This window comes from Drosophila navojoa, chromosome X (genome assembly GCF_054131105.1).
Source record: "Drosophila navojoa isolate 15081-1374.11 chromosome X, UAZ_NAV_1.0, whole genome shotgun sequence".
NCBI classification, from domain to species: Eukaryota; Metazoa; Arthropoda; class Insecta; order Diptera; family Drosophilidae; genus Drosophila; species Drosophila navojoa.
In genome coordinates this window covers 32,968,622-32,994,174 of record NC_142895.1, presented here as the reverse complement: position 1 = coordinate 32,994,174, position 25,553 = coordinate 32,968,622, and the positions used below count along the sequence as shown (strand labels likewise).

At 39.8% G+C, this 25,553-nt stretch overlaps 2 protein-coding genes and 1 long non-coding RNA gene across 3 annotated transcripts; 2 read left to right on the top strand and 1 right to left on the bottom strand.

Annotated features, from left to right (window-relative positions):
* Nucleotides 1-3,057: 3,057 nt before the first annotated feature.
* On the top strand, nucleotides 3,058-4,238 carry LOC149090886 (uncharacterized). Its single transcript, XR_016197504.1, has 2 exons — nucleotides 3,058-3,460; nucleotides 3,520-4,238. It is a non-coding gene; the product is annotated as an uncharacterized LOC149090886 (long non-coding RNA).
* Nucleotides 4,239-10,139: 5,901 nt separating this feature from the next.
* On the top strand, nucleotides 10,140-15,440 carry LOC149090885 (uncharacterized). Its single transcript, XM_089263515.1, has 3 exons — nucleotides 10,140-10,146; nucleotides 10,192-11,240; nucleotides 14,706-15,440. Exons 1-3 carry the CDS (start codon nucleotides 10,140-10,142, stop codon nucleotides 14,748-14,750), a joined length of 1,101 nt encoding a protein of 366 aa, XP_089119641.1. The 3' UTR covers nucleotides 14,751-15,440.
* Nucleotides 15,441-17,672: 2,232 nt separating this feature from the next.
* On the bottom strand, nucleotides 17,673-23,672 carry LOC149090884 (uncharacterized). The gene has a single exon (XM_089264627.1). It carries the CDS (start codon nucleotides 22,652-22,654, stop codon nucleotides 19,952-19,954), a length of 2,703 nt encoding a protein of 900 aa, XP_089120753.1. The 5' UTR covers nucleotides 22,655-23,672; the 3' UTR covers nucleotides 17,673-19,951.
* Nucleotides 23,673-25,553: the final 1,881 nt, after the last annotated feature.

The following is a 25,553-nucleotide window of genomic DNA, read 5'->3' as shown; positions in this document are numbered from 1 at the left end:
AAATAATGGGATGAGTTATCGATTTTTAGCGATAAACTCGACATGCGCGCGCTTTGTACGGACATTTAAAAAAATTCTTATATCTTCTGAAATCGACGCGTTCAAACATATGGACAGACGGACAGACAGATAGACGAACAGGGTCAAATCGACTCAGCTCGTCTCCTTGATCAAGAATATATATACTTTGTGGGGTCTGCCACGCCTCCTTCTGCCTGTTAAATACATTTTAACAAAACCATTATACCCTAATTTCCCATTTTCAATGGGTTCAGGGTATAAAAGTAAGACGCAGTGAGAGAAGTAAAGATAAAGCAAATTTGTCATATGGGTATTTAGAAAAATGTCTTATAAATACTCAAATCATTTTAAACGATAGATATTCCAAATACTTTCGATGCAATATAATTTAGTGAAGATAAAGTTTATTGGGAAAAAGCCATAGAAGAGATGAACTCTGATTTCCAAAACAATACTTGGTGCATAGAGCAAAAGCCGATAGACAAAACAAGTAAGAATGTTGCAGTCGGGCGTTACCGACTGTGGAATATTCATTCACACCGCATAAGCAATTTAGTAGCCAAGTTTAGTTCTACTGTAGAAAATTCAGTCTCGATTTGCCACGCCCCGACTGGACGTAGACACTTCATTTTTGGCCAGCTAATGGAACAATCTAACAAGATAACCTAGCTGAAAAATTTGGATGCTTACGCTCAAAAATATGAAAAAATTACATGGTAGTTGTGGATATGCCACGCCCCTAAAAAGGCGTAGCAATATTACTTGGGGAATCGATAGAGGAAGTTACTAGTGACTTAACTATACAAGTTTGAAGCTTCTAGCTCTTATGCTTTAGGATAAATAAACTTTTGCGGTTTTCCACGCCCTCTGTGGGCGGACATATATCCACCGACGCTTTTTTGTCTTGGGAGGTTCGCCCAAGTATATGTACCAAACTTGAGGTGTCTAGCGTCAATAGTGTCCAAAATATAGCAGAATTCGAATAATCACTATATCTACAGGTCCGATTTGCCACGCCCCTAAAAGTCGTAGATATATAATTTTTTCATCAATCTTTATAGAATCATAACATTAGCTCATGTACAACACGCAGATCTACATTCCAAACTTCAGCATTCTAGCTCATTAACTAATATGATTTCTGGTATATCGGAAAATGCATTTTCCGATTAGCCACGCCCCTAGTGGGCTGATCGAAAAAATTTGCAGATATACACGAAGATATGTTCCAAATTTTAATTCTCTAGCTTCAATAGCGCCGAAATAAGCTGCGTTCATACGGACAGTCGGACAGCAAGACAAACATTGCACAAATCAATATACTCATTTCACTTTCGCGAATGAGTATAAACATAGTAGACTGCAAATGGGCATTTAGTATAAAACAAGATGAGTCCAGAAATTTAATAAAATACAAAGCAAGACATGTTGCAAAGGGTTATACTCGATAACATATGAGACATTTGCAAAGTTGCAAGAATTTCATGTTTTAGGTTCGTTTTAGTATTTTCAAATCAATATAATTTATTAGCTCATCGAATGGAAGTAAAACAGCCTCTTAAAATGGAACTCTGAAAGATGATTATTATGAAACCATTATTATGATGGTGAAATATGCAAATTAAATAAAGCTCTTTATGGGCTTAAACAAGCCGCACGACGTTTGTTTAAAGTATTTGATGACGCTTTAAGGGGAGTTGGATTTGAAAATTTAGTAGTTGATCGATGCATATATTTTCTTAATATATATATTTTATTATATGTAGATTATGTCGTAATTGCTACAAATAAAATTCAAACAAAGCAATGTTTTGAATCTTTGGAATTTACTTTGTAAATAAGTAAATTCCAATTGACGGACTTGCAAGAAATTAGATTCTTTATTGGTATAAAAATTGAAAGAGAAAACTGTCAATTATGGCTTTGTCAATCAGCATACATAAATAGTGTTTTAAACAAATTTAATATGGAAAATTGTAGTGCTGTAAGTACACCTTTATCTAGTAAACTTAACTATGAGGCTTTGGAGCTAAAGGCATCATGTGAGGCACAATAAAAGGCACTATTTACTTGAAATTGATATTAAAGAAATGTTAAAATTATTGTAATGATACATGTTGATTACGACTGGGCGGATAATAAGACTGACAAAAGTACAAAATGCTTGAAAACTGTGTAGTTTCATTCAGTACTATAAAACAATACATGAATATATGGCCTTATTTGAAGGCGTTAGACAAGCATTATGGTTAAAGTCGTTAATTAATGAAGATAAGCTAGAATTAAATGATCAAATTTTTTTTAAGACAACCAAGGTTATATTGTATTGCCAATAATCCACCCTGGCACAAGAGAACATAGCAGATATTAAATACCATTTCACAAGAGAACAAATTGAAAAATAGCAGAACTTGCATATGCAAAGCTTAAGAAGTTCTCCTTGGTATATTTATCAATGTATTGATCTACATTTTGCTTAAATATAAGCAGAAAACCACTCGTTATTACAAAAAACAAAAATATCCACAATAATATTCATAGTTTTTATATATTTCAAAAATAAAATAAACAAAAGCCCACAAAATCGAGTCCTAGGTACTGTGCAGTTACCCAAATCTTTTGGAAACACCTCCCCAGTCCCCTAACAGGACCTCTATAAATAAAACTTTGGAGCCAGGTAGGCTGCCCAGATCACAAAGCATCGATATCTTCAATATCTTACCTACAGGCATGGCTACAGGAAGAGCGGGCCAAAAACGGCTCCAAGGACACAACAAGAAGTGTAACTTTTATACAAAAACATCTAAGGGACATTCTATAATATATTATGTTAATATGTTAAATATCAGTTGTTAATGAAAAAAACCGAATATTAAGTACGGCCAAATTTTGGGTTTTTTTTATTTTTGTATAATTTTGGATAATTATGTTTAATATACTATATTAATTTCTATGTCATCGGAAAGGTAATATTTTTATGGGTGTTTGAAGTTAAAAAATAAAAAAAACCGAATATTAATGTTACTCACTGTATATATAAGTTAAGACTATCGACAATCTAAGGAGGCTGGAGAGTCCAGTCAGACATTCAAGGGGAGAACCCAATCAGTAGAACTGTATTAGGGTCAGTTTATATTCGGACTAGAGAAAGTTTATATCTTTTGTTACTAAATTATATAAAATATATTATTTCATTGAACACAAAGTTGTTTATATTCACAAGAACCCACCACAGCGTCCCCAATCACTAGTGCTCTAACTGGCGCCCGAGAAGGAAATAAAGGGAAATGGTGACGTGCCAATAATTCTATAAAAATAACTTATTAAAAAAAAAAAAATAAATAAAAAAAAAAATAAAAAAAAACATGTACAAATAAATTGTTCCAATCCAATTGGGCAATTGTTGGAAAAATTACGAAGTACTTATGTGATTTGCAAAGTAATAGGGTGAAAGCCCTTGCCATAACATATCACAATAAATAATAACATAATTTCTAGCAAGTGTTGGTGCACTAGACATTTCTATAACATAAAAGAAATCGTGGCTAAATGGTGGTATTGCCGAGACGATCCTAAAACGAAATACAAGCAATTTGCAGGCATAATGGTGGTACGAGATTGATTCTCGTAACAAGGTTCAAATCCTTAACGTCGACAAATGTCATAAAAATTAAACGTGACAATTTCCACCTCTGTTGAATAGTTAAAAGGAAGCTAGTGGTCAAAGTTAAATTTAAAGCACTAACTATATAACAAAATTCAAAGGCGGTCATCTGGAAATCTCTAATCAACTAGCAAAGCGTAAATATGCAAAAATAAAAACATTAATTGTAGGAGACCTTCTATTTGATCGTGGAATAACCCTTACCCTAGTAGGTCTTAGAACCAAAGAGGAATACTTTGGGCTTCCCGTTCGGAAAAGAACAACAATATATAAAAGAAGAAAGTAAAATAAATAAATAAACGAAACGAAAGCAAGAGAGAGACCAGATGATTTTGGAACCACCCTTACCTAAGTAGGTCTTACACCAAAAAGGATCCTGAGGGCTTCCCAAGCTATATAAAATAATAAAAACTGTTTGCCGGTTCGGTAACAAAAGTTAACACACTTAGTAATTGGTAATTCAAGTAATTCTATAACAGACAACGCAATAACACACGTATGTAGTAATACACATAGTAATTCAATACAATTAGTAATTCAATGAAATAATATATTTTATAAATCGCAATGTGACATCAAAACAAAAACTGGAAAATGTATTCATAAATCACACTTAAGAAAATAGAAGAAAAAAAAGAGAACTCTTAATTATATTGTAATAATCCTTCCTTCCTTAACTTCTTTAGCACCCATATCATCCACAGCATATTAAACGTGGTCTATCCTTCCTAGTTTCGAACATTCATGGTAATAGGGATTTCCGAGATGCCAGAGGGAATGAAATAAATGCGCTTACAATGTTGGGTGTATTGTCATAACCACAAATGAATACTAAATGTATGGAATTATGAATGTTTTGAATTAACTTAAAGGTGGATATCGATGGCCCTCAAAACAAAAATAACAATATGCTTCCATTATGAAAGAAACTAACCAAAAACGAAGTAAATAAAAAAATTAGCTGTCTACACAACTAAAACAATTAATTCATAACAGTGTTTTAACTACTTTGTAATCAAGACTAATACATTGTGTGGCCACCGTTGGCATCTATGACTGCTCCTATGCATGCTCGACACTGTATATTTCAAATCTCAGCTTACTAGCTCTTCGACTAATATGCATTTTGTCGATTTAACACTTTAACACTGAGGATATACACGAATAAGAGTTTCAAATTTCACGTCTCTAGATTTAAAAGCGCCGAAAAAAAAATTGCGTTCATACGGACAGACGGACGGCCAGCAAGACGGAGTTGCGCAAACCAATATACACATTTCACTTTCGTGAATGAGTATAAATATGAAATCTTAATATACTTAAGTCTTGCCCGAGTTTTCTTTAGAGCCACTGTATCAAATACTAATTTTTGATTCGTTTATTACCTGTGAGTTTTAATACTGTGTTAGTGGCAGAAACTGGTAAACAAAAACTTAGTCGATTGTGTTTACCTTAAAACATTGGATATATTGTTTGTGATACCTCTTTTAATTGCGATTTTACACCCAATTAATTTTTAAAGAAATGCTGATTCAATAAAGCTATTAGCCACTGTATTTCATAGCTACACTGCTTCCGCACCATACATACATCACATACATATGTACGTAGATTTAATTAAATATTCACAGAACTCAGTAAATAAATTTAGTATTTCTTCACGATAAGCTTACATTTTTATTTTGCTCATTTCGCAGATGGATTACCAAAATAATTTAATATATAGGAATGGAATAAACTTCGTAATCATCGTCAAACTACGTACCCGACATAAAGCTGCCAATCTATCGATACCACTATTAGAGGGTCGAATCTTTACGTTTCTTCCCCACTATCGATATTTTAATCCACTATAGATTAAGAACACAATGCACACAGTGTTGCCGTTGTGGCTAATTTTCGGCCAGATCTAAATTATTAGCATATGCGATTCGGAAAAAATTTGAGAATTTCGGATAGCGGGAAATCTGGCTTATTTAAGATTAAAACAGCTACTTAATTTTTTTTTTTTTTTTTTTTTTTTTTTTTTTTTTTTGTAATATCTTATTTTAGTTATCACAAGAAAGTTTCTTAATGACCGAATTTTGATGACCGGTGACCGATATAATTGATAACAATCTGGCCACTACCACTAACCAGCAGTGTTTTTGAGACATCAAAATAGCAAAATCGGCCTTAAAAAATAGCTTAAAAAAATGTTTTAAGGATAGCCGAATTCTCTTCATGCATTTTATTGTCATGTAATTTGGCAAAAACACTGAATTTGCCATATACATAATATGCCTGCGTGTTGTCCAACTCGTCCTTTCCTATAGAATCTTTAAAATCTGTGATTTTTGTACCCGAATCATGAAATTTTTGCTTATAGATTTTCTCCTTTTTCTAATACACTCTTTCACACAATTAATGCCGAGAAATGCGCAATCGGTGATCGTGTAAATGAACCACTAGTGAGGATCTATGTAAGTATATGTATACGATAAAGTAGTGGTGGTAGAATCGAACAGATCATTAAGTACAGCTTTTTTTCTTTAAGTACTAAAATTAAATTAAAAATAGTCTTTTGTAAAATAGCTAGATTTATAGCTAATAGCATTTTCAAAATTTATATAGCATTTAGGAATTTAAAATAGCTAGAAATGCTATTTAATAGCTAATCTGGCAACACTGCTAACCAGACAACACATAGGCTAGACAACTAGTGGAAAGCTTTTTGCACGCTTTTTCTGGGACTTTAGCGCCCCAGACGGCTTTGAATTCGCTCGGCGAATTACTTTTAGGCTCGAGCTACGAAAATATACGAAAGCACAATCATTTCGCTTCACGCGCTCGACCGAGATGGTCAAATGTTGAACAAAAGATCCCTCTATGCTCAATGTTTCCCTTGCACTATCTCTCTCTCGATGCTCTCTGCTTTCTCAAATGTGTATATGTGTGTGTGCATGTGAGCACAAGCAGCAGCTCACGAAAATTGAAATTTCTTCGCAGCAAGAGCCCATGTCTTCCCTTCTGTGTGAAGAGTATACCGAACTCCTCAAACCGTTTGCCAAGTTTGTACAAATATGTATATGTGTTTTCGATATTACTTGTGGGAAGGGTATGAAAGCGTTGGTGCTCATAGTGAAAATGCTTTCGCGACGAGCGTGCACACACGCAGTATCCGTACTATATGTATTATGAGCATTTGTGTGCCTGTGTACGTAGCTCTTGCTGCCTGTAGCAGGTCTCTTGTGACGTCACAATATCAGATTTTGCTCTGTTATCCCAGCAGAAGCTTGGCGGTCACTTCAACAGACATCCACCAAGTGGTCCAAAACAACCAAAATTAAGTATATATAAGCAAATATCAATACTATTGATTGATTCAATAGTAAATAGCTTAAAATTTGTCAATCACTCATTTTGTCGCCATACAATAAAAAAACTAAGTATATACTGGAATGAATTGAGAGGCCTCTCGAAAGCAGTAATGATATGCCAAAATGGCCATTATGCTAGCAGGAATGGTTGATGAACATAGTTAACTGGGTTTTCGCCCAGTATTGTTTATTTATGCCAATTTACTACACATTCAAATATAGTATACGTTGAGGGGTCATCAATAAAGGTGCTGCTCATACCTGCTGTCATGTCAGAAACAACCGGTAGAATGAAATACAGTTGGTGTGCTTATAGTCTAATCGAAAACTGTGCATGATTATGAGTACTGAAGCCTAAGAAAATATACATATAATCAGCCTTGATTCAGCTCTAAAAACCTAGGCAGAAGCTAACAATGCTAAGTATCAGCTATAGCCATCTTGTAATATAAAGAATGAAATTATTACGTTTAATGATGTGAATTGATGGGAAACGTGTAATGCTCATTACTCAACTCATTAATTTTACAAAAATTAAGCCTTAGATAGTAAGGTTAAGGCACTGACCAGTCAGTCTCTGGTCAGTCGTTAAGGCCATTATATGCAAAAGTAAAAGTGGTTAAGAGATTGGGTGATCAATAAATGCCTAGAAAACGTCCTAGACGATAAAAATGAGCAAAAACCTTTATATTTTCCGATTCGTGAATCTATGTAGAGCTTGTGATTAGCCGCCCAGCTCATTTTATTTAATCTACTAGTTTTAAAACAAATAACAGTGTCGAAATTGCTTGATTTTCATACAAATTCAAATGCGAGCCCAACATTTTCTGGAATAATGACGTCACACTGTTAAATCAGCTGTTCGCTTTGCATAACCTACTATCACTCAATCGTGTTGTGAACTACTCACACATGCATACATACATATGTTTGATTGCGTGTAATCATTGTAGAAGCATTTGACTGCCTTTGTGCCTTTATACATATGTGCGTGTGTGTATGTGCATGATGAGCATTGGCGTGTGCCTACCTCAACTTAGAGTTGTGTGAACGATTTTGGGTTTGAATTGAAGAGGCGCGCTTGCCAATTCTTTGTGGCACTGTGACCGGCGAGTAACTCATACACATATTTAGTTGTGTGTGGTATAGTGACTGGTGGGTGGCTCGTACTTATATTTAAGCACCTGATTTCATTTTAATAATCGTGGGTTTGTCTATCAGAAGGAATTTTCAAAAAAACGTAGTCCCTGATTAAGTTCAGTATACCTTTTCATATATGTACATACATACACAGGTGCTACTTGCAGCTACTTAAATAAAAGCCCTCCTCTTATGCTTGCACACATGCACATACACACACGCAAATGTAAAAGCACATAAATGCTTCTACAAGTGATATTCCATAATTGTGACCATCGCACGCATGCGTACACACAATCAAATGTACATATACACATACATATGTATGTATGTATGTGAGCACTTTGCATGATCGACCAAATGCAAATGCTGGGCTCTAAAATTTCTACAGGCAGCAAGAGCTTCGCACACAGGCATCCAAATGCTCATAATACATGTAGCAACGGAGACTGTGTGTGTGCATGCTCATCGTGAAAACATTTTCATTATGAGCATCAACACTTTCATATCCTTTTTAGAATACCCTTTTTATCATGAAAAAGCTAGCATTTTGTATGAACGTGGCAAACGCTTTACAAATTTCGGTATACCCTTCACTTAAAAGGAAAGAGCTGGGATCGTCGCGAACAAAAATTTCAATTTTTGTGCGCGGCTGAGAGTGAAGCTTTCAGAGACCATAGAGAGCGAGAGAGAGGGACTGAGAGAGATAAAGAGTATAAAAAATGGCTCACAGCTGTGCTTCATACGGAATTGGGACCATTTCGATTGAGCGCTCACAGCGCACTATTTTTGTCGTGCAGTATTTTCACTGCTCGAACCTCCAGCGACCGACCCGAGCAAATACGAAGTATAGTGGTCGACCAACTTAACAGTTTCGAGCTGTAGAAAAATTTGTTCTTCAACTCGTTTCTAGCTGCCCGGTAAGCTAATTGTTTCTAAAAAAAACGTAGTCATAGCGCGCCCCGCTGGTAGTCTCTTCTCACCTGGATGCATTTGCGTCGAATGTCACCTATTTGTACATTCCACCAATACGTAGGCTCCTGCTGTCGCATGAACTGCTTACGGCGTAACATGCTCCACGAAAACACAACTCCTCGTGTGTGCGTGCGCGATTATTATTGAAATTTAAATGTTCAGGGGATCTCGTAGTCGAGCCGTCTCGAATAGCTAATAAACTGAACCAATTAAATTTCCAATTTGTTAGTGTTCGGCGCAGCAGCTAATAATTGCTCTTAATAGTTAAATAAGCTTCTCTTAAGTTAATCTCTTGCCTTTGTCATTCTCATTCGTTGTTAACGCACTCTTGCACATAACAAGGCATAACACACATACATATGTAAATCTCATCCGCTCTGTTAATTGCATACTCCTCTTTACTTATATTCTTTTAAACTCTGTACAAAAACGGTCTTCATTCGCGCAACACCTACATATTTTGTCTCGAATCTAATTATCTCCGCCTAAACAGTGTCCACAGACTCGGCATTAAATTAATAAATAATAAGCTAAATTATATCGTTTTGGTTTTTATTTTTTGCCTTCGTAAATGATTGGAGCCAGAGTTGTCGAAAAAGCTCGGCAGCTTCAAACATTTTGGTGACACCGACGAGATTTAATACACTCTGTGGTGCTCGCTTAGCGCGTTATAAGTTATTACACCATCTTGTCGTCGCTCATCAGTGAAATTTACAAAACATTTGTGCAAGATAGTGCATTCAAATTATCAATTTCATTGTGACACAACCTTGTAGAACATTAACATTTCGTTCGTACTGCATATAGCAGTGTATGTATTGTGCGTATAATCTGCATGCACTCGCTTTGCATTGCGATTATCTTTATTATTTTTAATTTTCGTCCGTTGATCATCGCGTTTGGCGCCTTTTTTGTGCAGCGTCCTCACAGTTATTCCGAAAATAGCTGTGTCGATCACACATTTACAAAAATACATACATATGTACAGTGGGCTTGCATATAAAAGGTGCAGTTAAATTAGAAGTGTATAAGTGGTAATATTAGCTTGTGCATTAACTTTGCAATGCAAGTGTTTTTTCAAAAGTGAACATAAAACAAATAAATTTGTGACTAAAATAAATAATTTAGAATCGAGTGCTGATCAAGTGCCTGTATCTCAGGTCACTTATCTAAAGCGTAAAACGAAAGCGCTGTTCGATAGACTTGAAAGTCTATATGCCGAATCAGCAGCGGACAAATTAAGTCATATGGATTCGTGTGATTTACATGTACTTTTGGACTCGATCACCAAATTAGAGTATAATTTCGATGCGGTTCACACTAACTTAGAAGAATCAGATTTTGAGTCCATATCCAGTGATTTACCTGCGAAATTTGAATCAATTCTACTGAAGTTTAAGGCCTTGCTTCAACGTGAACTGGGAAGTCGGCCAAATCAACAGTTTTCTTCGACACTTAATACAAGCTTTACAAATGCTCAGCCAGTGCTCGTTATTTCAAATCGGTCGCGTTTGCCGCAGTTGGAATTGCCAAAATTTAGTGGAATCTATACTGAGTGGGAAAACTTTTTCTCTATGTTCAAAACGATCATAGATGCTGACTCTGATCTCAGCCCTATTGAAAAGCTCCAACATCTTCGGTCCTGCTTAAGTGGTGCTGCGCTGGATACCATCAGCTCATTGGAAATAAATAGGGCTAACTATAGCGTCGCTTTGGATATTCTTCAACGTCGATTTGATAATAAACGTTTTATTTTACAGGCACACATCAGAGTGATATTTGGGCTTGTGAAGGCAGATTCATCTGTGGGCAGACTGAGGCAGTTGGCGGATAAGGTTACATCTCACATTCGTGCTATGGATTCTCTTGCACCGAGGGAAGAAGTCGCTGATTGTATCATCGTGCAGACAACGTTGCAGAAATTGGACAAATGCACTCAGGCCAAATGGGAGGAACGATCATCAGCAAATGAGTTACCATCGTGGGCCAAGTTGTCAACGTTCTTGCAAGAGCGGTGTCGAATGCTTGAAAATGTGGATCAAGTTTTGCAGGATGGTCAGGTTGACAAGTCAGGGAAGATCGTGAGTACACATTTAAGAAAATCATTTGTTGTTTCTAAAACTCCCAGTCGTTGTGTCTTTTGCGAAGACACGAGCCACATGATATTTCAATGTAAGCGTTTTGAGCAATTACCACCCATTGCACGACATAAGGAGGCCAAAAGACTTGATCTGTGCCTAAATTGCCTAAGAAAGGGGCATCAGCTGAAAGATTGCAAATCTAGTACCTGCCGCACTTGTCAATCAAAGCACCATACCTTATTGCATTACAATCAATATTCAGTAGATACATCCAACACTGTCCAACAAACAAATGCAATACATTCCTCTGCTATGGTTGCAATGTCACCTTCTTTGCCTCAAGCTCATCTGTCGCCTCATTCGTCTGATGTTGTGCTTCTAGCCACTGCTATAATCCTTGTTAAGAACCGAGCTGGAACATTCGTTCCGTGTCGTGTACTCTTAGATTCAGGATCTCAGCTTCACTTTGTTACCACGCAATTCGTTAATCAGCTTCAGCTCCGAAAAAAAAAGTCGCTTACTGCAGTTTCTGGCATTGGAGATGCTAGCTTCTCAACTGAAGGATACTCAGTCGATCTCGTTCTGAAATCGCGGATTTCAGATTACTCAACTACCATCAGCGCAATCATCGCCAAGACGATTACTGATAATCAGCCTGGAATTTCAATGTCTACTAATAGTTGGAACATACCCTCAAATATAAAGTTAGCTGATCCCTTATTTTATAAGTCACAGCGGATTGATCTTCTCATCGGAGCTGGTCTTTTCTTTGAGCTGCTGTGTATTGGGCAAATTATGTTGGCACCTGGGTTGCCAGTCTTGCAGAAAACTCAACTCGGTTGGATCATATCAGGTGGCAAGCGATTGGCCCCCAAACTCTCGTCGTTCATCGCAACTCAAAGACTTTCGGATGATACCAAACACAGCGCTCGGCTTGATTATTTGGTTCGTCAATTTTGGGAAGTGGAGCACGTTTTCGAGCCTATCGCCAAGGTAACAACAGAGGAGCTCCACTGTCAGCAGCATTTCATCGCAACTCATCATCGCTTGTCTTCAGGGGAATACTTAGTCTGCTTGCCAAAAAAGCAAGGCTTCGAATCTTTTGGCGACTCTTATGTGCAGGCCAAGCGTCGGCTCTTAAATTTGGAGCGTAAGTTTGCTCGAAATCATGCTATGAAGGAAAAATACTCTGCATTTAAGATCTCAGCCATATGTCACCGGTGCCCAGCGCAGAGATTTCTAAATGCAAATACTTCTTGCCTCATCATTGTGTATACAAAGAAGAAAGTTCGACAACAAAGCTGAGAGTGGTATTCGACGGTTCGGCTGTTACCACATCTGGGCTTTTATTAAATGATATTCTTATGTCAGGACCGACCATACAAGCAACATTGTTTCACACACTCGTTCGTTTTCGCACATTTTCCATTGCACTTACAGGTGATATTAGTAAAATGTATAGGTGTGTGAAGGTTTCAGAGCCTGATGCAATGCTTCAATGTATCTTATGCGAAACTCATCAGACGACGACATTCTAGTCTTCAAATTGAATACTGTCACTTATGGGACCAAGCCCGCTTCTTTTTTGGCTATTCGTGCAATGCACCAATTAGCAATGGATGAGTCGTCATCATACCCACTAGGAGCTAAAACGGTTTTGCGAGATTTCTATGTTAACGATCTGATCTCAGGAGGCAATTCAGTTGAAGAAGTTCGCGACATAATGGAACAAACCAAAAATCTTCTTGGTCCAGGCAACTTCAAATTGAGAAAATGGTGCTCAAACTCAATCAACATTCTTCGCGGAGTTCCAGAAATCGAGCAGGAGAGTTTTCTCAAACTCGGCGATGGGACCGATATGACAAAAACTCTTGGACTCATCTGGGAGCCTCGAAAGGATAGCTTCGTATTCACTTTCGAGCCCAAAATAAGTGTTGGAAAACACACAAAACGTTCAGTTCTGTCAACCATTGCGCAATGCTACGATCCGTTGGGTTTCATCAAGTGAGACATCAAGACCCTCACTGTGCCTAAGCTTGAGTATTCACTTTCGCTGCATTTCTGCGAACTTGATAAGCGAGATAGAGAAACTGAACTTGTTCGAATGTGAGATGCATTGCTGGTCAGATTCAGCGGTGGTCTTGTCTTGGCTAAAGGAAGAGCCATCCAAATTCAATGTTTTTGTTGCTAACAAGATTTGTGCCATACAGCAGCTCACAATCGGCATGGAGTGGCATTACGTGCCAACTGAGATGAATCCTGCAGATATGTTATCTAAAGGAGCAGCACCGTTAGAGCTCTTGCACTCGAAATTATGGATGCATGGATGCATCTTTTTTACAAGAGGAAAAATGTTATTGGCCTAGGCACTGCTTGTCTGAAGTACGCTTGCCTGAAATGCGTCAAAGAGTCTTGCTGTCGGCAGAGCATGTGGACATCTCTTTGTCATTCAAGTACATAAATTCATTCGGAATAATGAAGCGAATCTTTAGTTATGTTCATAAATTCATCTGGAAAATAAAATCACCTGAGTTATCATCGGATGATCTGCGTCAAGGATCGTTCCTATTATGTCGTCTTGCTCAAAGAGCTCAGTTGCAACCGGAATACTCTGCCCTACAGAATGGAAGGAATATACACTCGTCAAGCGCCATTCTTTCGCTATTTCCGTTTATGGATGATTTTGGTCTACTAAGAGTTGGTGGTCGTTTGGGGCTTCGATGCGCGTCACCCAATTATTTTACCCAAAAACCATCCCTTAACCTACGCTATAATATCCCATTTTCATCAAATGCATCACCATGCCGGACCGCAGGCTTTGCTTGCAGCTATTCGATTGCAGTTTTGGCCCATAGGCGGCATGAAAACTGAGCATTGCGAAAATGCATAATTTGCTGTAGATCCCGGCCACGCCTAGTTGAGCATATAAGGAGCGTGCACAGTGCTCACCGGCATTCACAATCTCTGGAGTTGACTATTGTGGACCTTTTTATTACAAGCCCGATGGATGAAATATAGCATCAGTAAAATGCTACATCTGCGTGTTCGTTTGTTTCACAACTAAGGCTGTATGGCTGGAGCTTGCAAAGGATCTGTCGACAGCTGCTTTTTTGGGCACCCTCAAGCGTTTCGTTAGTACGCGCGGCATTCCAACATGCATCTGGTCAGACAACGCAACCAACTTTGTGGGTGCACGGAACGAGTTGGCGGATCTGAGGCGTTTATTTTTGAGCCAGGAACATCGTACTGAAGCTCACAACTACTGCATCAACAACAGCTTCGATTGGAAATTCATACCTCCTCGTTCGCCACATTTTGGCGGTCTTTGGGAGGCAGCAGTAAAGACAGCTAAAAGGCACCTTTATCGGTCTATGGGATCGGCACTTCTTGGTTTCGACGAACTGCGCACATTGGTATGCCAAATTCAGGCTATAATCAATTCTCGTCCTCTTGTTCCAATTTTAGAAAACCCTGATGATCTTGGAGTCCTCACTCCAGGACATTTCCTGATTGGTCGACCACTTATCGACTTCCCCGAACCAGATCTATCTCGGATCAACAGCAATCGCCTCGATCGCTGGCAGCGTATGACATACATACAGCAGTTGTTTTGGAAGCGATGGAGTGAGGAATACCTCACAATTCTGCAACAGCGTGGAAAATGGCGGACCCCACGGCCTTCTATCAAGGTCAACAATGTCGTCTGTGTGAAAGATGAAAACCTGCCACCTTTGAAGTGGCCATTAGCCCGGGTCGTTGAGATCATTGCTGGAGCCGTGAGAGTCGCTGTTCTGCGTACACCCACTGGAACTACACGTCGAGCTGTCAATAAGCTGTGCGTCCTTCCGGTGGATGATCCTGTTAAAAGTCATGGGATTTTAACGGTGGGGAGGATGTTCGGCGCAGCAGCTAATAATTGCTCTTAATAGTTAAATAAGCTTCTCTTAAGTTAATCTCTTGCCTTTGTCATTCTCATTCGCTGTTAGCGCACTCTTGCACATAACAAGGCATAACACACATACATATGTAAATCTCCGCTCTGTTAATTGCATACTCCTCTTTACTTATATTCTTTTAAACTCTGTACAAAAACGGTCTTCATCCGCGCAACACCTACATATTTTGTCTCGAATCTAATTAACTCCGCCTAAACAGTGTCCACAGACTCGGCATTAAATTAATAAATAATAAGCTAAATTATATCGTTTTGGTTTTTATTTTTTGCCTTCGTAAACGACGCAAGAGTTGTCGATTAAGCTCGGCAGCTTAAAACAGTTAGTATTAATTTATTATTAAATTTTCTTAGATTAAATTATTATTATTTTTTGTATTTAGCTTAATTTTTTATAGTAATTTGTTTTTTCTTTCTTTTTTTTTTTACCATAATTTTGAGTTAATTGTTTAAATTTTTCTGTACATACATTACATATATGTTTTTGTAATTTGCATACGTTATAAAGTAAATATTTCCTATTCGACCAACGTAGTGGTCCCACTGGCTAGTATTTGCATGGCTTTACGGGCTATACCGCTCAGTATTACAATTTTACAATTTTTTAAAAATTCTTAATTACTACGATTCAAGTATTATTTTTATAGCCTGAACACATTGAAAATGGGAAATCAGGGTATAATGTTTTTGTGAAAAAGTATGGAACAGGCAGAAGGAACCATCGGAGACCCCATAAAGTATAAATATTATTGATGACCACGACGAGCTGAGTCAATATAGCACTGTCCGTCCGTCTGTCCGAATGAATGTACTTATGTATGTATATATGTATGTTCATACATAGTAGTCCGTAAGACCGACCAAATGCAAATGCTGGGCTTTAAAATTGCTACAAGCAGCAATAGTAACGCACGCAGGTCACAAATGCTCATACATGTAGCAAGGGACTACAAGTGTGTGTGTGCATGCCTGTCGCGGGATCATATTCTTTATGCGCCTCAAAGCATTCATACCCTTCCCTTAAATATGTATCGAAACGCTAACATTTTGTTTGCATGAATGTCGCAAACGATTTTAAGATTTCGGTATACTCTTCACTCAAAAGACAAGAGCTGGGACCGTCGCGAAGAAATTTCAATTTTTGTGCGCTGCTGAGCTTCATGATTTGAGAGCCCACAGAGAGAGAGAGAGAGAGAGAGAGAGAGAGAGAGAGAGAGAGAGAGAGAGAGAGAGAGAGAGAGAGAGAGAGAGAGAGAGAGAGAGAGGGAGAGAGGGAGAGTAAGAAAAAAACCGAAAAGCGCATACATTTCGCTTGCAAGCTTAGAGCGCACTGATTTCGTCGTGCTATTTTTCATTACCCGAGTCAGCCAATACCAAGCCGAGCGAATACGAAGTTGGCCGGGCCCTGCTAGACAGATGTTGCGGCGTGGAAAAACGTTGCTCTACATGTCTAGTCTATGTGTTGTTTGGTCAGTGACCATTCGCAGTACGAGCTTGATTAGTTTTTTCGTTAACTCATCCGATAACTTTTTTTATCGAAAATAAAAGAAAAATTGATTTTGTTTTTTGAGCCTCAATGGAGTACTATTGGACGAGGAAACCTCAGATTAACTGTGTATATACATATGATGAATACAAACATTTTGTAATCAACAGATTTTGGATACCACGCCCCCTTCGTCCCCAATTTGTTAAAAACGTATTTCAAGGAATAAAGTTGTGCTTTGGAATGTACACACAATTTTATTACGCTCTGAAAATTTCATTAAGTTTGCATGTCTCCAAAAAAAGTTATTCATCAAATTAATTCTCATAATATTGCCCACACTGCAGCGCAGTCCAAGCGCAGTCGCTGCTTACTGCGCAGTAAGCAGTGGTCGGGCGCTTGAGGGTGGATGCATATGTATGTATGTGTGCGTGCATAAAAGAAGTGCAGAATGATAAGAATATCAGTTTGGAGGGTTCAGGGTATCCCCTTGTCTCGACTAGAGCCTTCTTACTTTTTATACGCTGAGCCCATTGAAAATGGGAAATCAGGGTATAATGGTTTTGTTAAAAGTATGTAATAGGCAGAAGGAGGCGTGGCAGACCCCACAAAGTATATATATTCTTGTTTTTGTTGCTGTTGCTACTTTTGCTGCTGTTATTGTTGATGATGTTGTTCTTGTTGTTTTTGTTGCTGTTGTTGCTTTTGTTGTTGTTATTGCTGCTGTCGCCGTTGTTGTTGACGTTGTTTGTAGCACCTGCAATTGTCTGCGCTATGCTGATCTTATATGCATGTCACTTTATAAGTACAATAATTGTTTAACTATCTGTTTGAAACTTTTGCACTTTAATTTTTAGTTGATTTTATGAATTTTAACAAAAACCGAAATTGTTTTAAATTCATCTTAATATATATATTAAATTTGGAGACTCTTCAAAGATGTTGTTGAGCTATCGAGATTTTTCGAATAGCTTTAAATTATTAGACGATTGAATTTACTTAATGATTAGTTGATTAGCGATTATTAGAGTTTACAGAGTTTATGTGATAGACGCGAGCAAGCGACTAGGCTATCGTGCTGTCCGCTACTATGTTTGTAATAGTCAATCTAACACTGCGTCTGCTCTAAACAAGAGTTAATTACATACTAACTACAATGTACGCGAGCCGGCGGGTTAAGCTGAGCCGGTGCGTGGGTGAAAGAGACAACGCAAAAGGGAGAGCGTGATCTCCGTTACAAATTCTCTTGAATGATAACATATTCTATGAACTGCCGCTCTTAATTATCCTCCCCCCGTTGAAGACTTAGTCTTCAACAGAATCCTTAAGGGGCAGCAAGCACAGCTTATTTGTAGCTCTTCTAATCTCGCCAGCTTCAGTTTTTAGTAGGGCTACCCGTGCAACGCCATCACTTCCAGGGATAAGTTCGATTATTCTGGCTAGTGGCCACTTAAGTGAAGGTAGATTCTCATCCTTCACAAGAACTATGTTGCCAACAGCCAAGCCAGGTTTGGAGGTTCTCCATTTCGCTCGCTGTTGTAACAAGTTGAGATATTCGTCCCGCCAACGAGTCCAGAACACCTGCTGGAGATAGCTTACGCGCTGCCAAGCATCCAAACGATTAAAATTTAGCCCTGTCAGGTTTGGCTCACTGAAGGACGAAGGAGGGCCACCGTTGAGGAAATGCGCAGGAATCAACACGTCTATGTCTGATGGGTGCTCTGAAATCGAAACTAAAGGGCGTGAATTAACGAAAGCAGCGATGTTGCAAACCAGTGTGCGAAGCTCATCGTAAGTTAGGACGAAGGACCCAACACATCGGTAAAAATAATGCTTCGCTGTCTTTACTGCAGCCTCCCACAAGCCACCAAAGTGAGGCGATCGTGGAGGGATGAAATGCCATTCGATTGAGTCTGCCAAACAGAAATCCTTCACAGCCTTCTGGTGGGTGTCTGACAGAAATAGACGCTTCAACTCATGAAGCTGGTTGCGGCCACCAAGAAAGTTTGTGGCGTTATCCGACCAGATTTGACTTGGCTTTCCTCTGGTGCATATGAAACGTTGAAGTGCATGCAAAAATGCCGCGGTAGTTAAATACTTGACTAACTCCAACCAAATAGCCTTCGTAGCAAAACAAATAAACACACAAACGTAGCATTTCACAGGCGCCTTGTTTCGTGACTCAGGCTTGTAAAAGAAGGGTCCGCAAAAGTCAACTCCAGTCACTCCAAAGACCCGATAGCCGTCGACTCGATCCTTGGGTAGATCAGCCATTATGTGTTCAACGAGTCGAGGCCTTGCACGAAAGCAAATTGCGCATCTCTGAATTACACTGGCTACAGTTTTTCTACCTCCAATTGGCCAATATTGGGAACAAACCAACGCTAGCACTGCTCGGGGACCAGCTTACAGAGGAAACCTGGACCGTTGAACCAATGTAATGATGCATTTAAATACGAGGGCAATGCACCCCGAGATAATATATCCGCGGGATTCAGTGTTGTAGGTATATAGTGCCATTCCATTGCTGATGAGAGATCTTGTATCGTGGCGATGCGATTTGAAACAAAAACGTTAAATCGTCCGGCCTCGTCATTGATCCAAGAAAGCGCAACAGTAGAGTCAGACCAACAATGAAACTCGCCTGCGAAAATGCATAAGCGAGCCACTTCATTCATTAGACGCGCAAGCAACTCTGCCCCGCATAGTTCCAGCTTAGAGCAAAGCAACCTGCTGATGGTATGCTGACCTCTGGATACAATATAAATGCAAGCTCCTTATGCCTCGATGCTGGCATCGCAGAATCCATGGACCTCAACCTTCGATCCTGGTATTAATGATAGCCTGGGAAATGCACTTCTAAGACCATTGCCAATGTTGCTGCAAATGTCTAGCCATGCAGTGTGACATGCAGACGGGAGACTCTCGTCCCAATCAAGTTTATACCTCCAGAGTTGTTGCAAGAAAATTTTAGCCTTCGTTATTACTGGGCCGACCAGGTCGAGGGGATCATAAAACCGAGCAATAGACGAGAGAACAGAGCGCCTGGAAGGCTTAGAGGCTGAATTCAGGGCTAGGTATGAGAAAAGAAGTTGATCAGATGCCGGATCCCATGCAAGGCCAAGTGTCTTTGTAATGTCGCTGCCATCATTGAACCTAATGAGCGATTCCTGTTACGCCGTCCAGCACCACTTCCTCAATTTAAACTTCCCACACGCCAAGATTCCAGCTGTCTCTTGCATAACACTAATCCGACTGAATTTCCTCCACTAATCAAATCATCAACATAGAAATCGCGAAGCAGTACGTCGGACCCGACTGGGATGCGTTCCTTTCATCTACGGCAAGCTGATGCATGGCGCGCACAGACAAAAATGACGCTGGTTTTGTTCCATATGTTACCGTATCAGGCCTAAAAACTTCCAACTCATCATCTGGCGAATTCCTCCATAAAATGCATTGTAGATAGCTGTCTGGCTCAGGTACTTCCACGCAACGATACATTTTGCAAATATCGCCGGTGAGTGCAACTGGATAAGATCGGAAGCGCAATAATATGCCGACTAATTTTGGCTGAATGACGGGACCTGACATTAGAATGTCATTCAACGAATGCCCAGTTCTTGTAGATGCAGATCCATCAAAGACGACGCGAAGCTTGGTGGTTGTGCTATCATCCTTCAGAACGCAGTGATGAGGAAGAAAATATCTGCATAGATGGAATGAATTTAGAGGAACGCGTGACATGTGACCAAGTTCAAGATACTCTTTCAGAAATGCTGAGTATTGAGACTTTATATGCGGCAAACGACTCAATTTCGTCTCCAAACTGAGAAACCGATGTCGCGCTTGCTCATAAGAATCTCCAAGAAGCTCGCAACTAAGCTTAACAGGCAGGCGTACTGTATATTGGCCACTAGCCAATCGATTGTAATGCCTCGCAAAATGCGCTTCGCAGTCTGAGTCTTCCTTGCTGAACTTTACAATGGAATCGCTGCAGCGCTCCACTTCCCAAAAGCGACGAACGAGACTGTCCAACTTGATATCAGCACAAGAGTCTGTAATGGGATCCGAAGACGCCTTTGAAGCTATTAGCACGGATTTGTGGGTGCGAGCCTCGCCACCTGATACAACCCAACCAAGACGAGTCTTTTGTAACAATGAAAGTTCAGGCATCAGCTTGATTTGTCCCACACAGAGCAAATCATAAAACAGGCTAGCTCCGATAAGCAGATCTACTCGTTGCGGCCTATGGAAAGCTGGATCTGCCAGCACTATATTTCGCGGTATGCTCCAATTGCTCGTATTCACATTATAACTGGGCTGCCTGCCAGTTATATTTGTAGCTACCATAGCCGTTATGCTAGTTGTATATTCAGATGCATGAGCTTGAAGAGTGAGGCAAATGCTGCTGCCATCCATGGCAACATTGGAGTCGCCTTCGCCGCATACATATGCAACCGATTTTGTTCTCTTAAGTTGCAGGAGATTCGCAAATCTGGCTGTAATGAGATGTAGTTGAGAGCCTGAATCTAAAAGTGCACGACAAGGAACAAGCTCGCCAAACCGATTCCTTGCCAGAACCACTGCGGTAGCCAGGAACACAACATCGCTGTGCCGATCCTTGGATAAGAGAGTAGTGGCTGGTGCTGAGGGCTGAGGGATGCTCTGTACTTTTGATGTTGAAGATTGTTGATGGGGCGGAATTGCTGCCTGCGATGTGCTGGAGTGGCCGAGATGAAGAAGCGTATGATGCTTGACTCCACAGACCCGACAACTGCGCGAGCCACATTGTCGCGACTGATGACCTCCCTTGAGACAATTCAAACATAAGCCAGCCTTTCGGACCTCATTCAGGCGAAGACTAGGAGACAAGTTTGCGAATCTTGGGCATTTGTAGATTGTGTGCTCAAGATCATTACAAAAATTGCAACTGTGCGTACTGTGGCCGGTTATTAGAAATGCTGATCTGTTGGTAGCAACCTTACTGCAAGAATTCATCGGCTTACTTGACGAATAGTTTGTAAGAGCAAACTTCGTCGATTCCAAAGTACGGCAACGAAGCTCAAGAAACGGGGAGACTTCTTCATATCTGGGTATCTGAAAAGCCATCTCTGAGTTGTCCAATATCTCTTCCCATTTAGCTTGTGAGGCCTCATCAAGCTTCTGTATCAGTATCTGAGCAATCATGGCACTGGCTATCTGCTCTTTTGCCCCCAGACTACTGAGCGCACGCATATGGACATTGAAGCTGTCAGATAGCTCACGCAGCTTGGTTATGGATCCATTTTCTACTCTTTTGAGACCTAAGATCTTTACGTTGTGGGCCTGGAAGATTAAACGTCGGTTATCATATCTCTGCTTCAATAAATTTATGGCAATTGTATAATTATCATTAGAAATTTCCAAAGAGCGGACCGTATCCAAAGCTGCGCCATCGAGGCAGGACCGGAGGTGCTGAAGTCTTTCCATATTGCTGATTTCTGGCCGACTTTCAATGATAGTAGAAAACATTGAGTAGAAATCAGCCCAATTAGCATATCCACTGCTGAACGTAGGTAGCTTTAATGGCGGCAACGCAGGTGCAGCCTGCAATCTGGGAGCGGATGCGCGAGGAGGGTCACTTGGACGACTAAACGTGGAACTATGATGAACTTGAGCAGTACGACTTTGCACTTCAGACATTATTGTTGACTGCATAACCATTATTAAATCATCAAAGTTAGTGCGCAAATTGCTGGACATCTCAGTAAAGTCGAGCTCCTCCAGACTTTCATGAGCCTTGCTAAAGGAGTGGCTTAGCTTGTCGATATGCTCCAGTAGAACATTTAGAGTGCTGTCACTGTGATCGGCAAGAGCATCTGAATCGACCTTGGATTGTAGCTTTTTTACGCGTTCAAACACCGAGTGTACCTTGAGCTTATAAAACCGCACGCGATCTTCGGGAGCAACTGCACTAGCATCTAAATTCGCCATGACGAGTACAGCAAGAGTAACACGATAGAGTTCAAAGTCGTTGGTGCGAGCGCGATTGCAAGAGTAAAGTAAATGTATGTATGCTATAGCGCAGACACAAAACTTGGAATAAGTCGTATTTGTCGAGCAGAGTACTTGCAACTTTAATAAACTGCCAAAGAATTATATTATGGTACTCAAATAATATACAAGTATGAATTGTTGCACACCGGTACGATTATTATGGACGCGCTCGTATCGCAGCCGTGGCGAAAGAGTGCAATGTCAACGAAGAATAACGGCAAGCATGTAATTACACTGTGCTTATGCAAACTTAATCACTTATAGATTGAAGCTATAGAACACGCAGTCACTAACCATAGACATAGTTCAGAAATTAGCTGATTCTTTATTAGATTGTCATTTGCAGAAGTTTTCGCATGTTTACTACTTTTACGGGCGCCAGTGTATTGCAGACCGAACGAAAGAGTGTCTGGCGAATAGGCAAAGTAACGGCACGCAACTAATCGCTATATACACTGCTTATGTTCACGGGTGTATGTATGTATGTGATGCTGAAAATATATATATATGCAAATATGTAGAAAGAAACGAAAAAGATCACGTCGGGGTCACCAAATGTTGAGCTATCGAGATTTTTCGAATAGCTTTAAATTATTAGACGATTGAATTTACTTAATTAGTTTATTAGCGATTATTAGAGTTTACAGAGTTTATGTGATAGACGCGAGCAAGCGACTAGGCTATCGTGCTGTCCGCTACTATGTTTGTAATAGTCAATCTAACACTGCGTCTGCTCTAAACAAGAGTTAATTACATACTAACTACAATGTACGCGAGCCGGCGGGTTAAGCTGAGCCGGTGCGTGGGTGAAAGAGACAACGCAAAATGGAGAGCGTGATCTCCGTTACAAATTCTCTTAAATGATAACATATTCTATGAACTGCCGCTCTTAATTACAATGAAGCGATGATTGCTGAGCCCAACAGACGTAAAAGCTATAATCACTAACCAGAGAGCACATAGACCGGACACGTAGTGTAAAGTGTTTTGCACACTTATTTTCGAGGGTAATCTCCCAGTCAACTTCGTATTTGCTCGGCTCATCACTTTTAGGGGTCGGACTACAAAAATATGCGAGAGCACAATCATTTCGCTTTATGCGCTCGACCGAGATGGTCGATGGTTGAACAAAAGATCCCTCTGCGCTCAATGTTTCCCTTGCTCTCTCTCTCTCTCGATGCTCTTTGCTCTCTCAAATGTGTATATGTGTGTATGCATGTGAGCACAAGCAGCAGCTCTGAGCTGCCAGCTCACGAAAATTGAAATTTCTTCGCAGCAAGAACCCATGCCTTCCCTTCTGTGTGAAGAGTATACCGAACTTATCAAACCGTTTGCCAAGCTCGTACAAAATATGTATATGTGTTTTCGATTTTATTTGTGGAAAGGGTATGAAAGCGTTGGTGCTCATAGTGAAAATGCTTTCGCGACGAGCGTGCACGCACACACTCTCCCTTGCTACATGTACTATGAGCATTTGTGTGCCTGTGTGCGAAGCTCTTGCTGCCAGTAGCAATTTTAAATCCCAGCATTTGCATTTGGTCGATCTTGTGAAGTGCTCACATACATACATACGTACATATGTATGTACATATATACATTTGATTGTGTGTACGCATGGGCAGCGATGCTTACAATTATGGGAGATCACTTGTAGAAGCATTTCTATGCCTATGTGATTTCATATGTGCGTGTGTGTATGGGCATGTGTGCTTGGGAGATGAACATTGGCGTGTGCCTGCCTCAACTTAGAATGATGTGAACGATTTTGGGCTTTTGTAGCTTTATTGACTAGCTAAAGCGACAAGTGCATGTGTGTAGTATATTGACTGGCGAGTAACTCCCGCTTATATTTAAGCACCTGATTTCATTTCAATGAATGCATTTTTTTTAATACTTGATATGCACTTGTCAATACAGCGTATAAGTTTTTTTACTTGCATGCATGTACATATATGTATATACATAAAAACAGGTGCAAGGGATTGCATTCCATTAGCTTAATGAACTTAATCAGGTATTACATATTTTAAAAAAATGCATTCATTGAAATGAAATTAGGTGCTTAAATATAAGCGGGAGTTACTCGCCAGTCAATATACTACACACATGCACTTGTCGCTTTAGCTAGTCAATAAAGCTACAAAAGCCCAAAATCGTTCACATCATTCTAAGTTGAGGCAGGCACACGCCAATGTTCATCTCCCAAGCACACATGCCCATACACACACGCACATATGAAATCACATAGGCATAGAAATGCTTCTACAAGTGATCTCCCATAATTGTAAGCATCGCTGCCCATGCGTACACACAATCAAATGTATATATGTACATACATATGTACGTATGTATGTATGTGAGCACTTCACAAGATCGACCAAATGCAAATGCTGGGATTTAAAATTGCTACTGGCAGCAAGAGCTTCGCACACAGGCACACAAATGCTCATAGTACATGTAGCAAGGGAGAGTGTGTGCGTGCACGCTCGTCGCGAAAGCATTTTCACTATGAGCACCAACGCTTTCATACCCTTTCCACAAATAAAATCGAAAACACATATACATATTTTGTACGAGCTTGGCAAACGGTTTGATAAGTTCGGTATACTCTTCACACAGAAGGGAAGGCATGGGTTCTTGCTGCGAAGAAATTTCAATTTTCGTGAGCTGGCAGCTCAGAGCTGCTGCTTGTGCTCACATGCATACACACATATACATATTTGAGAGAGCAAAGAGCATCGAGAGAGAGAGAGAGCAAGGGAAACATTGAGCGCAGAGGGATCTTTTGTTCAACCATCGACCATCTCGGTCGAGCGCATAAAGCGAAATGATTGTG

Excerpts from the sequence above, each read along its gene's own strand:
- LOC149090885 (XM_089263515.1), top strand. Across the intron at positions 11,241-14,705 it reads TTGACAAGTCAGGGAAGATC|AAAACCCTGATGATCTTGGA; the intron begins GTGAGTACACAT and ends TTCCAATTTTAG.
- LOC149090884 (XM_089264627.1), bottom strand. The coding sequence starts at position 22,654 with ATGGCGAATTTAGATGCTAGTGCAGTTGCTCCCGAAGATCGCGTGCGG.